Consider the following 13093-nt stretch of genomic DNA (forward strand, 5'->3'; position numbering starts at 1 on the left):
AAAGTTTCAACCATACATTTATATGGTGCTTATTATGTGCCAGTCTCTGTTCTTAGCATATTAAACACATTAACACATTTATCCTTATAACAACTCCATTACGTATATATTATTGGTATCCCCATTTCATTGATGAGGAAACTGAGGCAGGAAGGTTTAGTAACTTCTTAGGGAGTCCATCAAATAGGGACTTTGTCTGTGACAGGAGCTGTGCTAGGCACAAAATAAAATCGTGGTTAATATTTTTTGAGCACCTACTACATGCATACATCAGGCTTGGAGTTAGGCGCTTTACATAATATTTTTTTAAGCCTCACAATAACCTGGCAAGTTAGGCACCCTTAATCGCATTTGATTATTATGGAAATAAAGGTTTGGCAAGTTCAGTAACTTGATAAATGTCACTAGCTGGTGGGAGGCGGAGTCGGTTCTACCTTTCAAATCCAGCCTTCCCCTTCCTGAGAAAACCCATAAAACACGCCCCTCCGCAAGGTCTGGGCCCGCCCAACCTCCCCTCTACGCCTGCGCTCTCCCCGCGCTAGCCACCACCCCGCTCCGCCGCCGACACGCCACGCGCACGCGCATTGCTTCCCCATGTGGGCTCGGGCCGTCATCGGGCCCAGCTGAACAGTAGTGCATAGACCCCTAGACTGCAAGACCTTGCTGCCAGCTGAGCAGACTCCACCGTCTTGCTGTTGCCCTCCTCTCTCGGTCTTCCCGCCAGCGCAATTCACAATGGGCAAGAGCCGGACGAAACGCTTCAAGCGACCTCAGTTCTCCCCTACGGGCGACTGTCAGGCCGAGGCGGCGGCGGCGAACGGGACTGAGCCAGAGGAGGACGACGGGCCAGCGGCGGAGCTGCTTGAAAAAGTGAGGCGAGGGGTCGCCGGGCCGTGCGGGGAGGGGCGGGGGGGGGGCAGGCCTCGCCCGGAGCCCCCCAGCAACGCCACACGCCCCTGCCGCCGCGTCCCCGCGCGTGCGCTCTGCTCTCTGACACTTGTTCTTTCCCGCAGCTCCAGCACCCGAGCGCCGAGGTCCGCGAGTGCGCCTGCGCGGGGCTGGCCCGGCTGGTGCAGCAGCGGCCGGCGCTGCCGGGCCTGGCTCGGCGGGACGCCGTGCGACGCCTCGGGCCGCTGCTGCTCGACCCCAGCCTGGCGGTGAGGGAGACGGCGGCTGGCGCACTGAGGTGAGCAGGGAATGGGGTCCGGCGTGGTGCCTCGGATCCGGGCCTACGGCGTCCAGCTGGCGCCTCCTGTGTGCCACGCACCGTAGCTAATCGGCTTCATCCTCAGTGCACTTGTCTGCGGCAGCTCGGGAGGGCCAGGAACTGCAGAGTCTCTCCTGTTTGCAGAGGGGGGCATTTGAACTCAGGCTTCAGACTCCGGAGGACCCCATGAGCCCCGGACTACACGCATTGCTGCTTCACCTGCAGTAGCCACCTGTCAAACGTCCTCTCCTCAAGGCCTAGCGCACGTTGTACCCTCTCCAGGGAGCCTCCATGGGGTCCTGAGGTTCAGTGAACTCTTCCAGTATAAATGCCAGGTGTTCTAGGTGCGGTAGATTTTGAGCAGGCAGGACATTGAGCAAGACAGCCAAGATCCCTGCCTTCACAGAACCCGTGTTGATGCGGAGACAGACAGGAAACCAGTAAACAGGTGAAACATAACATTAGATCGTAAGTGGTGCTATGGAGAAACCAAGAGGATGATGAGTTGGGGGTGGGAAGTTACTTTAAATTGGGTGATCTTTAGATGACATTTGTGAACTCTAGCCTCCTGGCTCTGGAGGCTAGAGCCAGGCGTGGACAAACAAGGGAAAGAGCATTCCTGACAGAGGGAACAGCAACAGCAGAGGGCTTGGCATGGTTAAAGAATGGGAAGGTTATGTGGCCGAATAGAGTGGAGGGCAGGCATTGTAAGAGTTGAGGCTGGAGAGATGGATAAGGATCCGGTGGTGTAGAGCTAAAGGACCTATTCTAAGCAGGAGTGACTGGTCTAATTTACCTTTTCAAAAGACCACTCTGGTAGCTGTGCAGAGAATGGACTGTAGGGGGGGCAAGAGTAAAGTTAATATTCGTAGTTTTCATAGCTCTGTCTTTATTTATTCTGTTTCATTCATTGATTTAGCAAGTATATATTGAGGGCCTGCTGTGCACCAGGCAGTGGGCTAGGTCGTGGGCATGTGGCAGTGAACAAGACACATAATTTCTGTCCTTAATGGATCTTACAGTATTGAGGGAGGCAGGCATTATGCAATTAATCACACAAGTGTGTAATTACAGCCAATGATATTTACAAAAGATGCTGTGAGAAGGTATACCTGGGGGTTCAGGGAAGAAAACCCTAAGGGCGTGATGTTTGAGGTGAGATCTGGGGGTTGAGTGGGGATTAACCACTTGATGGAGGAAACAGTGTGTGGAAAGCCCTACCCTCCCCCCAAAGCATACACACACTGAGAGGTCCTGGAAGGTGGTGAGGCTTCATATCCTGAGTGCCTAGCACAGTGCTGTGCACTCAGAGGGCAAGCACTGTCTTTCCAATCAAAACTAAATTTAGGGCTTCCCTGGTGGCGCAGTGGTTGAGAGTCTGCCTACCAATGCAGGGGACACGGGTTCAAGCCCTGGTCTGGGAAGATCCCACGTGCCACGGAGCAGCTGGGCCCGTGAGCTACAAATACTGAGCTCTGCGCGTCTGGAGCCTGTGCTCCGCAGCAAGAGAGGCCGCGACAGTGAGAGGCCCGCGCACCGCGATGAAGAGTGGCTCCCGCTTGCCACAACTAGAGAAAGCCCTTGCACAGAAACGAAGACCCAACACAGCCAAAAATAAATAAATGAATAAATAAATTTATAAAAAAAAAAACTAAATTTAGTTAGGATTGCTTCAAGGGAATGTCTTTCTCAATAGCCTCACCCTTCCTACCCTGGAAGTCCTGATTCCAAGAAAAGTTCCCTTCATATAAGATCAGGCAGGGGACTTCCCTGGCAGTCCAGTGGTTAGGACTCCGTGCTCTCTCTGCGGAGGGTGCGGGTTCAATCCCTGGTCGGGGAACTAAAATCTCACAAGCCAGGCTGTGTGGCCAAAAAAAAAAAAGATCAGGCCATGACTGATTCACATTAAATAAGAGAAGTCTTCCCTCTCCCTGTGTATCGTCTCAGTCCTGAAAACTAAGCTGTTACAAGACAGAGACATCTGTTTACTTCATGTAGAGCAAGGATCAGCATAGGTGGAGATCTGTGGATTGGCTGTGCAACATCTTACAGGAATCATAAGCGATTTCTTCCGGGAAACCTTAAGTATGGGTAGAAATAGAAATAAACTTGAGCGCTTAATATGTTTTGTGACATGTGGTCTGAAAGTAAAACCTGTTTTAAACTTCTTGTGTAGAAATCTCAGTGCTTGTGGCGGTTTCGAAGTTTGTGATGACATGGTGACCAAGGATATCATGACTCCGCTGGTCGCACTGCTGAAAGAGGTATGCCACTTTCCCAGGTCGCTGTTAGTAATACACACTCAGACGGTTTGGGGTTTTGTTTTGCCTTTTTTTTTTTTTTTTAATAAGTTTATTTATTTATTTTTGGCTGCGTTGGGTCTTTGTTGCTGCGCGCGGGCTTTCTCTAGTTGCGGTGAGCCGGGGCTACTCTTCGTAGCAGTCCCTGGGCTTCTCATTGCAGTGGCTTCTCTTGTTGCGGAGCACGGGCTCTAGGTGCGAGGGCTCAGTAGTTGTGGCTCGTGGGCTCTAGAGTGCAGGCTCAGTAGCTGTGGCGCACGGACTTAGTTGCTCCACGGCATGTGGGATCTTCCCGGACCAGGGATTGAACCCATGTCCCCTGCATTGGCAAGTGGATTCTTAACCACTGTGCTACCAAGGAAGTCCCTGTTTTGCTTTTTAAGTACTTTGGTGTTAGTTATTTTGTCTTCCCTCAAAACATTCTATAGGAATTGTATTTCTTTCCTGGAAACACTGATCTCATCACAGATACTAGTCTCTAGTTTGTCCCCACTACCTTTATTTATCTGCTTGTTAGAAAAGACCTTCCTAAAACTATAGACTGACTCCTTTAGACTTTAAACTTCATACGATGAAAATAATTTGTACTTATTGGTTGCTTATTTATGTGCTCGGTGCTGTCTTGTGTATTATTTCACTTAATCTTCGGAGCAGTCCTATTTGGCAGGTAGTGTTATTCCTGTTTTACAGATGAGGAAGCTGAAGCGCAGACGTTAGGAATTTGCCGAGAAGACTAGATTATGTTCTCAGATTTAATATCATGCCACCTTTATTGCATGATGTAGTTCAGGGATTAAGGAGCTCTTCCTCCGCCTTGCCTCTGGTCCACTCTTCTGTATTGATGGGTAATTTTCACTTGAGGCCATATAAAGGATATCCAGTTTCGATGAGAGGTGTCTGTCTTGTTCCCTTTAGAACAGTGATTGTACTAGGGATGATTTGCCCTGCAGGGGACATTTAGCAATGTCTGGAGCCATTTTTGATTGTCATGGCTTTGGAGTAGGGGTTGCTACTGGCATCTAGTGGGTAGAGGCCAAGGATGCTGCTGAACATCCTACATTGTGCATGACAGCCACGTGCACCGCAGCAAAGAATCATCCCATCCGAATGTCAGTAGTGCCGAGATTAAGAAGCCTGCTTTAGAGAGTGCCGTGGATTTTAGGAGGGGCAGAACTGCAGAGTGGTTCAGAGCACCCAGTTCGGAGCCAGGATGCCTGGATCTGAATCCCACTTCGCTAGATACTAAGCTACACCTTCAGCAAGCTCTCTGTACCTGTTTCCTATTTGTAGCAGGAGATTAGGGATAAGAGTTCATCTCCTTCATAGGTTTGTGGTGAGGATTAAATGACTTAACAGACATGAAGTGCTTAGAATAGAGCCTTGCGCAAAGAAGGTACTGTATAGATGTTAGCTCTTATTATGTGTTACTTTTCTTTGCCTTATATATTATCTTTACCACATTAGATAAAATATTTTGTATTGATTTTACATTTTCACTTAAAATGTGAAATGCTTTTTATCCAGTTTGTACAGTGACTTGTGAACCTTTCTTGTCTGTATTTCTTGCCAGAAGGGCGCAGGGTTACAGGAACTGTACTGTTTGAGAATTTGATGGGCTTGTTAACCACTGTCATTTTTTTAAAAATTTTATGGGAGTATAGTTGATTTACAATGTTGTGTTTATTTCAGGCGTATAGCAAAGTGAATCGGTTGTACATATACATATCTCCACTATTTTTTCTTTAGATTCTTTTCCCAGATAGGCAACCACTATCATTTTTGATGTTTACTTTGTGTGATCCTTCACTGTCTTTCTGTTTAATTATTCTTTTGAACAAAGGTACTAATCACGGTATTTGATTTCAGTGTAGTACTGGACTGGATTCAAATGAGATGTCTCCACCGGAAAAAAAAGATCAGAACAGAAATTCTATTGAAAACATAGCCAATGAGGCCGTAAACGTGCTGTGGAATATGTGGTAAGATGCTTTCCAGACGCAGCCTCCTGCTTCAGTGCTCCTGAGGCTGCTGCTCCCTCTGGGAATCTCTGTTCTCTTTGGTAGGCGTGTAAATCTGTGATGTTAGTGCTTGGTCGGAGGTCTCATCAAGTGACCTAAGATCAACTGTCCTTCCCAAGCCGTTTTCCTCGTAGCATCACTACGTCCTTTTTTGCTTTACAGCTCTTCTCTCCAGTCATTGCTGCTGACAAAAATAAGAGGAATCATGGTCATTAGTACCCACTGCACCTCCTTCCTCCCCCACTACCCATGTACCTTAAGGAGCAGTTGTCTTCAAGCCAGCCAGCCTCCAGTGCAGTAGATGCTTTGGCCTGGCATCTGGAATGAGACAGGGACCACAGACCTCAGTGGGTGCTTTACTCCTCTGCCGTGGCAGGTGCCATTTGACAGAGAAGTAGATGCCTGAGAAGAGCTCCTTTGGTCCCAGTAGGAAGAAGGCCACGCTCCATTCCATCATTGTAACAATGGCCGGGGGCGGGGGAGGGTGGGAGTAGGGGTGGGGGTGGGTGGACTTGCTTTTAGGAATGGAGATGGCTGGAAACACAACCTGCCTTTTTTTCTATGCCATTTTATTGTCTCACATTTCTAGCCAGATTCTAGCAAGAATCTGTCGTTTCCTTATTTTCAGTCAGCAGTGATGATTATTTCTGACCTAAAGCACAGGTACTTCATAGAATACAAGGTTAAGTTGGATCCTGGAAAGCTGCTTACACAGCAATCCAAACTTGCCTATGATTTCTCTCTTTTTTTTTTAGTTTTTATTTTTTAATTTTTATTGGGGTATAGTTGATTTACAATGTTGTGTTAGTTTCAGGTGTACAGCAAAGTGAATCTGTTACACATATACGTATATCTACTCTTTTTTAGATTCTTTTCCCATATAGGCTATTGTAGAGTTATTGAGTAGAGTTCCTTGTGCTCTACACTAGGTCCTTATTAGTTATCTATTTTATATATAGTAGTGTGTATATGTCAATCCCAATCCTCCAATTTATCCGTCCCCGCCACCATGATTTCATTTTAAACTAGTGGATGCATTCCACCAGGAAAACTGGAGAGATCAGATTTGAGGAAATGCCTTATTCAAGCAAGCTAGTGGGTGCTGTTTTTCAGATAACTTTAATATATAAATTGTTGAACTCAGAAATTTAAAAAAAGTTTTCTTTGAAAAGTGCCTGAAAAAATGGTCTCCACAGTGATCTCTCTTTCCTGAGTGCCCATTATCTTAACACATTTATGCTTTATTTTCCTGACTATACCTTACTTTACTATGGGCTTCTTGAGGGGAGGTTCATGGCAGTGTTGCAGTAGCTAGATGGATGGATGGATGGATGGATGGATAGATGGATACACAAACAGAAAATAGTTTATCTTTAGACAGCAGGATTGAATTTAGTCAGCTCTGTTAGCTGTTAGTCTGTCATGTGTATATATGGTATGTCTGGAGGAATATTCTTCTCTGGAACCAGGAAAAAAATTATTATAATCAGCTCTGTTTACCCTATATTTAGCATATATGTTAATTAATAACACTGATAACATTAATTCTGATTCTTTTATTAAAAAGTAGTGTAATTTCAAAAATACTTATTATAACAATTTCTCTGTTGCAATCTACAAATTCTGTTAAAATTATAAGAGTCTAGATGGAATGAATAAAATTTTAATTTTACTTTCTTTTAAATTTGTACTTTTTGTGTGATAAGTATAGAGGCCTTTTATCCTTACTTTAATTTATTATTACTGTGATACAGTGGAAAGACAAGTTAAGCTGGACCCAAAGACCAGTAACAAAGTGTGTGATCTTTGGACAGATCACTTCACCTCTTGGGGTCTGAGTTTCCTTACCCACAAAATGAGGAATTGAAGTAAATGATTTCTAAGCTCTCTTCCATCTTTAACCTCCTGTAAGGAAATTGGCATGCGGGTAAAGAGATTGGCTAAAAGAAAATACAGATAGCCAGTTGTGTTCCTGCACAGTGACTATGAATGGGCATTGGTTTCTTCATCTATAAAAATGGTGGGTGTTTGACTACAACTCTTTGGTTCTTTTACAAAGCCTAATTATTTTTTCATGAATTTCTGTGGTTGATAATGTTAAAATGTGAATAGTAAAACTTTTTTTTCCCCCCTTCAATTTAGTGAATGCAGTAGTAGAGCAGTATCTATATTCAACAAAGAAGGGTGTTTGGAGATTGTATTAAAGTATTTAAGTAGGTTTTCCACCAATGTTGACCTGGCTATTTCAGTAGGTAAGTGAAGAAAAGTATGTGTGGCCTTATTCAAAATTTTTAATTCAGACATAGCATGTTTATTCTACAGGAGTGATTTCTTTCCTCATTGTATGTAAATGCATAGCTGAGTTCTATTCCGAATCTTTTAAAGTCTGTGATTAATGCTTTACTTACTCATGTAGTTTTCCCGCTCTTGACCCTGAGAGGGAGGAAAGTAATTATGTGAGCGTATGTGGTTTCTAGTATACTACCATTCTTAGAAGCTTTATTAATTCTGGAAGCTTTCATCTCCCATTTGCCGAGAAACAGTAACCCACAGCTATCAGGCCTTTGAGCCATAGTTAATTGGAATGTAGACTTATTTAAATGGCTTGTACCACTATCTCATACTTCCAGAAGAATACTTCTGATAACCTGTGTTTTTTTTGAGAGAGGAAAATAAGTGATTGGAATTTCACATAGGCCTGCTTGCCTTCCAGACAGGGAAAGCAAAGTCTGGCAGCTTCAGCTGCCTTGGCTCCCTCGCCTTCTGTACATGGGGTTAGAGAGCCACCGGGGACCCTTACTCAGCAGGTGGAGGAGACAGAAACCAGAGGGTGGGTGGCTCAGCAGAACTCTGGGGGCAAGTGGAGAAATAGTGGGTGAAAAGCATTTTTTTCTACCCATCATAATATAGGCATCTGGCTGTCCTTTTATTTAACTGTGTATTTCTCCTGGCAAGGACAAGTTTATTCCACTTACTGAAGTGTATTCCCCTTACCAGTGTTTCTCTTGGCTCTAGTGGACATAGAACAGAAAAGGAAAAAATAATAGTGGAATAATACTACTGAGAAAAATTTTTAAATCAGTTTCTCAAAATGGAATCTTTAGCAAAGGGGAGATTTGTGAGTAAATGAGAATTTTAAAAACAGTCGAACTAGGACATTGGTAGGTGACTTTTAGTCTCAGAGGTAAGTCTTTATTACAATAAGAGAATTTCAGGAAAGTTCATAGTTTTTTTTTTTTTTTTTTTTTTGCGGTACGTGGGCCTCTCACTGCCGTGGCCTCTCCCGCTGCAGAGCACAGGCTCCGGACGCACAGGCTCAGCAGCCATGGCTCACAGGCCCAGCCGCTCCGCGGCATGTGGGATCCTCCCCGGGCCAGGGCACGAACCCGTGTCCCCTGCATTGGCAGGCGGACTCTCAACCACTGCGCCACCAGGGAAGCCCAGTTCATAGCTTTTAAAAGAGAAACTTCACTTCTGTTTTGGGGCCTTAAGATTTGTAGATTTGGTTATTTAGTTTTTTTCCTAAAGAACTTTTTTAAAGAACTTCAAAAAAATGGATCAGAATAAAGTTATTTTGCATTGTATAGCAGTGTTTTCCTTGGCACTTACCTAGGTTCATGATTTTTTAAACAAGTGTCAAACTACTTTTGTTTTGAAAATCAAGCACGGCTTACATATAGTAAAGTGAAATTCTGAGATTCCATCCTATGTATTAATACAGCTTTCTTTGAGCTTGTGTTGTCATAGCAATCACAACTTATCTTGTTTTTTCGCTAAAGTGAGTTTAATTAGTCTCTTAATGAAAAAAATACTACATTGGGATATATGTATATGTACATATATGCATATATATGGATTTATATATAAATGTATTTTGGAAACCAAAATAGAGCACAGCAATAGCGTGTATTTTGACTACTAATTTGGGTGGGAACGATCTGCTTTGGAAGTTTTAGACCTGGAAAGAAATGGATTTGTATGGTCTACAGTATCTCAAAGAAAACAGATTTGGGCTTGCTTCCTCATTTGTGCTTCAGTCAGACCTTTCATGCAGTCCCAACTGTTTTTATACTTTCAGTTAATTATTTCTAATTTACAAGTTGTAATCCATTGTCTTGTTCTAATGCCAGAGAACAGTTAAGTGCTAAGTAAATCATATGTCTATTAATATTCTACCCATCTCTTAATTTGCTCATATTTTTATATAAAACACTTTTTTCCTTAAATACGTTTCACCAGAAATAACTCTAACTTTTAAGGTCGTGCTGAATTTCAGCGAAACCAGAATGTTCCCAAACCTAGGGCTTGTCTTTGACAACAGAACTACCCTGAGAGTGTTGTCAGTGCACTGGTGTTTGGTCTGCAGGCTGTTTGCTACTGGTCTGCGATGAGTACAGAAATAGAGGCTAAACCTTTATAAATGTTTATAGTAATTCCACATTGTCACGGCGGTTAAGAGGCTTTTAAATTATATTTTTTAAAAGTATAGTTTTATAAAGGATTAGAAATTAAGAAAAAAGGAAAAAAGGTCTTTTATACCTCTGATAGTTTGGGAAGCCTCATTTGCATGTTCCGTGTTTGAGGGAAAGCGTATATCTCCTACAAAAGCTACCTGTGTGCAAAGAACTTGTACAGATGCAAATGTTTTTTGATGAGTTATTTTGGTTTAAATTATCCTAGCAGAATTCATTTTTTTCTAAATATTTGATGTTTGTCTTTATAGCATATTGTTTGCAGACGGTGACCGAAGATAACCCAGAGCTACTGAAATCTTTCAGTGCCCCAGCATTGCATGTGTTGGAATCAGCAATGCTTTCTCCTGTCAATTCCATGGAATATATTCTATTAAAGACATTGGTGGCAGGTAAAGTTTAGCCATATGTGATAGTGTGCTTTTTTAGTAACTTGTAGTAGGTAGAGATGGGGGACAAAGTTATTCCCCCATTTCACCACATCAGGGCTTTCTGTGCTTAGTCTGTTCTGAAAATTTTAATATTTTAGTGGAGACCCTTAATTCAAGTGGTTCTGCATAGTTTCAAAGCCTTCTAAGATTAAATGTGTTTTTAGTTTAACAAACTACTGTTGTCTGATAAAAAATGCTGTTGTCAGGACCCCCTCTTATTTATGAACCAGTGAGTTCAGAAGTTGACTGTAGTGTAGGCATCTAAGAAATGACCATTCACTTTCCTATAAGATCTTCACCCGCAATGCATCTCCCCAGAATTTCTAAATACAGAAAGAAGAAATGATCTGATGACATGTCAAGTAGTAGGAAACTTATTATATAGTTTCCTCTTGCCTTTGGTCTTCCACGGGTAATTTATCTTGAGAGGTGGTTTTCTCTCCTAAACTGATAAAATACACATAACATAAAATTTAACATCTTGACCATTTTTAAGTGTATAGTTAAGCAGTGTACACTCGCGTTGTTATATAACCAATCTCCAGAACACTTTTCATCTTGCAAAACGGAAACTCTGTACACATTAAACAACTCCACTTCCCTCTCCCCTCAGCCCCCAGCAACTACTATTCTTCTTTCTGTCTCTATGGATTTGACTACTCTAGTGCCTCAAATAGGTGGAATCATACAGTATTTTTCTTTTTGTGACTGGTTTATTTCGCTTAGTGTAATGTCCTCAGGGTTCATCCATGTTATAGCATGTGTCAGAACTTCCTTCCTTTTTAAGGCTGAATAATATTCCACTGTATGTATATATGACATTTTGTTTTTCCATTCATCTGTGGATGGACACTTGGCTTGCTTCCACCTTTTTGTTATTGAATAATGCTATGAATATGGTTCTACAGATGTCCATGTGAGTCCTTGCTTTCAATTCTTTTTGAATATATATACCCAGGAATGATTTTTATTTTAACCGTCACTTTTTTTTTTAATTAGTCTAACTACTTAGTGGTAGCTATTCTAGTTTCATAAGCAAAAAACCAAGAACCTGCTCTCTGGTTGTCTGTGAGACCTTGGAATTTTAGTGCATTCCATTCCACTCTTGGAATATAAGAAGCTGCTTAGGAGAGCAGCTCAGGTTAAGATGAAAGAAAGCCAGGCAACTCAATTTGTCGTGGTAAAAGAAACTTGATCGGTGTTCTCTTGATCTGTTGCTCTCTGGTGTATCAGAGCAAGGCATTGTGTGCCAAGAAAAGGAGACGATTGTGAAGGACTGCTGTAATAAAGGGAGCTGCCTCAGTGCAAAGCTTTTCGACGTTTAATAAAAACTGAACAAAGGCAGTGGGATCGGGATTTTTTGAAATTACACCTGAGCTTAAAGAGCCACTCTCATGGAAACTGTATTTAATAAAAGATTTCACAGTTGATTTCTTTGTCCTTATGCTCATTTTTTTTCCCACAGGCACAATTTGGAATCTAAAGGACATTATTCCATCCAAGAGTCAGGCAGAAATCATAAATGCCATACTAAAGATCTTATCTGAAGTTCTGGAAATGGATGCTGGTGAAACGGTTCTTCAAATGAAGGAGGCCGAAACTCAAAGGATAAAAACTGCTGCAGAGACTGAGGACACATTACAGAATGTTAATGGTGATGATTTGATTGAGGATGATGAGATGGAAGAAATTCCTCATAGAAGGAAAGTCAGAAGGAAAGCTTTCATTTCAGATTTACTTCCAGTAAGTCGGATTGATGCTTTCAGACATGGATTAATACAGCTATTTTCTTTCAATAGGTATCCTAAGGTTTGTAGGAAAATGTTACAGCAAAGTTAATTATAAAGTGAATTTCCGTTAAAAAAAAAAAAAGTCATGTTTTCCCATTAACTCATAACTCAGAAATCTCCCAAAGGAGAAAAAAAAATGTCCTAAGACAAAACTTTTATACAGAGAAGGTTTGAAAGATGGGGTAGACCGATACTTTTGCAGCAGCACTTCAGAGACATGTGGTCATCTCCCACTTCAGTTACACATTCTCTTCCAGACTGTCTTCAAACTAAAGGAATTTTTACTTTGCTTGAATTGTCCCTTGCATTCTTGTCTCTTTTATTTTAGTGTTTAGCCTTACCAAAGTAGCAAGCCAAACTTTCATTTACCCCCTACTGGCGATCAGAGGAGGTTGGGTGATTATGAAAATTAATGATGGTTTGTAGTTTTTGCAGACTGGTTTATAGTTTTTGTTTGTTTGTTTGTTTTGTTTTTTTATAAATTTATTTATTTATTTTTGGCTGCGTTGGGTCATCGTTGCTGCACGCAGGCTTTCTCTAGTTGAGGCGAGCAGGGGCTACTCTTCGTTGCGGTGCGCGGGCTTCTCACTGCAGTGGCTTCTCTTGTGGAGCACAGGCTGTAGGCACGCGGGCTTCAGTAGTTGTGGCATGCAGGCTCAGTAGTTGTGGCTCGCGGGCTCTAGAGCGCAGGCTCAGTAGATGTGGCACACAGGCTTCGTTCCTCCACGGCATGTGGGATCTTCCCGGACCAGGGCTCGAACCTGTGTCCCCTGCATTAGCAGGCGGATTCTCACCCACTGTGCCACCAGGGAAGTCCCTGGTTTATAGTGTTTGACTGGGGCTCATTTGTGCTAGTGGGTGTGACGGTGGGGTGA

General features: G+C 42.8%; 1 protein-coding gene across 4 annotated transcripts in view; it reads left to right on the forward strand.

Moving 5' to 3' along the window:
• Positions 1–576: 576 nt before the first annotated feature.
• The window catches only part of HEATR3 (HEAT repeat containing 3), a 37162-nt gene continuing 24645 nt past the window's right edge, over positions 577–13093 (forward strand). For 3 of the 4 annotated variants that reach the window (XM_032613782.1, XM_032613784.1, XM_032613783.1), the window contains exons 1-7: positions 577–870; positions 1014–1186; positions 3384–3471; positions 5374–5486; positions 7668–7777; positions 10249–10389; positions 11894–12171. In XM_032613782.1, coding sequence (XP_032469673.1) covers positions 736–870; positions 1014–1186; positions 3384–3471; positions 5374–5486; positions 7668–7777; positions 10249–10389; positions 11894–12171 — 1038 coding nt within the window. In that variant the 5' untranslated portion in view covers positions 577–735. Of the gene's footprint in view, positions 871–1013; positions 1187–3383; positions 3472–5373; positions 5487–7667; positions 7778–10248; positions 10390–11893; positions 12172–13093 lie in introns of those variants that run through there. The other variant, XM_032613785.1, reaches the window with a different exon arrangement.

The sequence above is a fragment of the Phocoena sinus genome, chromosome 19 (genome assembly GCF_008692025.1).
Source record: "Phocoena sinus isolate mPhoSin1 chromosome 19, mPhoSin1.pri, whole genome shotgun sequence".
Lineage (NCBI taxonomy): Eukaryota > Metazoa > Chordata > Mammalia > Artiodactyla > Phocoenidae > Phocoena > Phocoena sinus.